This window comes from Coffea arabica, chromosome 8e (assembly GCF_036785885.1).
Source record: "Coffea arabica cultivar ET-39 chromosome 8e, Coffea Arabica ET-39 HiFi, whole genome shotgun sequence".
NCBI classification, from domain to species: domain Eukaryota; kingdom Viridiplantae; phylum Streptophyta; class Magnoliopsida; order Gentianales; family Rubiaceae; genus Coffea; species Coffea arabica.
The window spans coordinates 49,525,282-49,529,070 of NC_092324.1; the positions used below are offsets into that span (position 1 = coordinate 49,525,282).

A 3,789-nucleotide genomic window follows, 5' to 3' on the forward strand; every position below is an offset into this window, starting at 1 on the left:
AATCTAGAAGCTTGAATTTTAGCTAAACTAGCCGAGACAATGTGAACTTTTGGGACCGACAAGACTTCTGCGTTTAACCGAATTTATTTAGGATATTTCTACAATAGTGGCAATCTAGTAGGGTATTCTGTCAATTTCATCCACAACCAAAAAGGAGAGTTGGACCATTCCATTTCCGAACCAACTTGCTTAGACACGCCAAAAACATCTGCTTCAATATGTATTCCCAGCTGCTTGTTGGGGTTCAATGGCTTAGCAGTGTTTTTTTTTTTTTTTTTTTCTTTTCAATCTTTTGGTCATTTGCCACCTCAACAGTACATAGAAGTTTCATCGTATCTTAGGGGACAAACTCCATTTTGCGCATTTGAATTTGTATCACTTTTTTACTTTGCTCTCTAAATTTTAATTATGAACATTTTTTGCCTTGAACTTTCAAATTTATCCTATTTAAATCCAATCAATGACAATTTTAGCAAAATTAACGACATAGAGGACTCAAGAAATCAATGATGATGTACCAAAAGTAGTTAAAGTGCCAAGGTATCATAACAAAAATAAAATAATACATTGTCATCAGCTTACATCATTTTTTTATCTCATTACTTTTGTTAACAATATTAGTCATTGAGACTTTATAAATCAATGATAATATACTAAAAGTGGTCAAAAAAGCAAAGAGATAGCAGTTAGAACAAAATAGTACATTATCTTTAATTTGTACCACTCTTTATTTCATTAAATTTACGAATGTAGACATCAATTGACCTTAATTTGGATAAATTTGAAAGTTAAGGGTGCAAAGTGTTCAAAATTAAGAATTTAAGATGTAAAGTATCCAAAAAATGAAGTTTAGAGTGTATAATGAAAAAGTGATATAAGTTCGAGGGTGCAAAGTGAAATTAGTCCTATCTTAGCAAAAAAATGCACAATTGATTAGCTTTTTTTTTTTTTTTTACACATACATATATAAAACAAAGGCCATTATTCTTAATAAATTAGTTAAAATCGTCCAATACGATTTACTTCATAAATGGTTTGGATTGTAAATTATTTGAAATATTTTTATTGTAGCACTTTTTGTGATGTGATGTGATGTATGTGAGATAAAAAAGTAATTTGGAAGATAAAAAGGTGTGTTAGAAATTGTAATGATGATGTAAGTAAATAAATTTTGGTTAATAATTCTCTATCCAAACAAACCCATAGAATATCACCGGCTAGTTTAATTCTTTTTTCTTTTTGAGAGCTTTAAAGTTCAAATAGCACAGATTTCAAACAGTTCCCACAATTGGAAATTTCAAATTGCGAAAGTGAATCAAGAGAATATGCAAGTAACGGACAATTTGGTGACCAAAATTTCATGGAAAGGGAAGGCAAATACGCGTAACTTTCCCGCGAAGGTTCCTCCGTCTCACGTTTATCATTCATTTCCATAACCCATCATTGTTCAAATCCATTACGTTCCCAGATGGTCAAAATTCAACCTTTCCGCAAAATCAATTTCTGTTCTTTTTCTTGACCTAATTTCGGTTAGGTATTTGAGTTCTCATTTGACAAGTATGACACGGATTTCATGAAGGGACATTGTAAGGTTCCAAGTCCCCGGCTTCGCTTTGCCTCATCTTTATTGTGTAAATTCCAAAAAAGTTGCAAAACCGGAATCTAATGTGTTAAAACGAGATAAACATTTTGTGAATAGGGAACCACCTGTTTGGCTGATTGAGGCGCTTCATACTCTGCAGTAGGAGATGCGATCTTATGGTCCCAGGCTGTATCCTGAAGCCATGAAGTTTTTAGCAAGTTGAGTTTGATCTCAAAAGTTATATAGAGAAATTATTTTTGTCTGTTAAGCTCTTTTAACGAACGCGCTGCTTAGCCTTTTGATTTGCTAAATTATTTTTGTCTGTTTTCAAATACATTTTTATGACATTTCATTTTTACCCCTCCTCCTCCTCGTCCTCTATCTATCTCTCTCTAAATGTTAATGCAATTTTGTTATTAAAATTATCAAATTAAAGGAGGTATATGTAATATTTTAAATTTTAATAGAACTCAGTGAAATTGTCAGAAACCTCGGAGGAAGTTTCTGAAATCTGAAATTATCCCTATAAAAAAGGTCAACGATTATCTTCATCAATCACTCATGGCTGAACTTGAAACCTTGAACATGGCCCGCAATTCCGCAAACATATCCGTAGCTCCGTACTGGCACAATTATCTAATCCTCGCACGGGTCTTGTGTCTGCGTTACGTGGCACAGATCTGGTGCTGCACACCTACCATCAGAACTAAATAGGAGAGCACTCACTTTCTTTGTCTTTTTCTTCTATTATTAGTTGAATTCTAGTTAGTACTTTCCTTCGTACTCTTCTATTATCTCCGTATATGAAATTTTCTCAATGTCCGAGACAGAGACTCAAATTAAACGGGGGAACAAAAAAACAACAACCTATAAAATTTGCCGTATATATGGAGATGTGCCACAAAAATTTACCAGTACCACTATTTTATGCATCTTGTACTCGGAGCAATATATATATATATATATATATATATATATTTTGGAAAGGTACTTGAAGCAATATATATTGGAACATAAATGATAGTAAATCCTTTTATTCTAACATGATGTCATGTTGACTCCTGAGACACCATGCAGCCGCGGAGCAGCCTAGCGTCCATTTAGTCTATCTCGTGTTTCTGTATTAGTCTATCTCTCTCTCTCTCTCTCATTTCCGATTCAATAGTAGTATCTTTCTTCAGCTATTCTCTTCCTTTATATTGCCTTTGCCGACCACTTCCCTTATCGTCCCCCCGTCCCCTCTCTTCTAATTCTTCCAAATCCAAATTTGGCTCGACCTTCCAAACTGTTATGAAAGCTCTGACAAAGCACCGCTCACAAACAGAACCTTATTCTTCGAATCCCAACCATCTTTCATCAGTCTTTACACCATCATCAATTGCATCACTCCTGGAGTCTTCTTATCTTCATCTTACACTTTCTACAAAAGCCAAATAACCACAACGGACAACAACATTAGCATCCCAGAAGAAAGGAAGAAATAAGAAAAACATTTTAGTTATCCTCTTGAAAAAAAAAGGGTATTTTTCATGTATTGTTAATGGAGTGGAGAATTCTAATTCTCCATCCTTGACATTTTCTACGGCCAACCCATTTTAGAGCAGGATTTGAGGAGCAAACCCTTTTGATTTTCCAATTTTTTGTCAACTACAAGGATGCGAAAAAGTGGAGGACTCAGGCTCGGACGCAAAATGGGTCGGGTCTTTAAATGGTTCATTAATCGAAGAGCGCAGACGAGAGCCGCGTGCCCAAGGCTGGGGTCATCTAGGTGCACCGGAGGAGCCTTGTCAAAGCTCTATAACTGGGGCCGTTCGTTGAGGCTTGGAGCTAAAGGGCTATGCTTTGCGAAGCGGAAGCCGGGTTACATTCGGGTCGGGCAAGAACCGGTTGCGGAGTCGAAGAATTCAGTGAGTATACCCAAGGGGCATTTGGCTGTGTACGTGGGGGAAGATGATGATGAGACGTGCAGAGTTCTTGTGCCCGTGATTTATTTTAATCATCCTCTGTTTGCTGACTTGTTAAGGGAGGCTGAAAAGGTTCATGGGTTTGATCATCCTGGTGGAATACAAATTCCTTGTCAGAAATCTGAATTCGAAAGTGTTAAAATGAGAATTGCCGCTGCCGGTAGCGGTGGTGTAAACAGCCGTGGTGGGCGGAGCTGGAGACAGTTGCTGCTGAGTAGTCGGCATGAGAAATTGGACAACTGA

At 36.5% G+C, this 3,789-nt stretch overlaps 1 protein-coding gene across 1 annotated transcript; it reads left to right on the forward strand.

Annotated features, from left to right (window-relative positions):
• Window positions 1–3,237: 3,237 nt before the first annotated feature.
• On the forward strand, window positions 3,238–3,789 carry LOC140012837 (auxin-responsive protein SAUR36-like). The gene has a single exon (XM_072061166.1). The coding sequence runs from the start codon at window positions 3,238–3,240 to the stop codon at window positions 3,787–3,789; it is 552 nt and encodes a 183-aa protein (XP_071917267.1).

What these genes read in the sequence shown, in the direction of transcription:
- LOC140012837 (XM_072061166.1), top strand. Translation starts at nt 3,238, where the DNA reads ATGCGAAAAAGTGGAGGACTCAGGCTCGGACGCAAAATGGGTCGGGTC.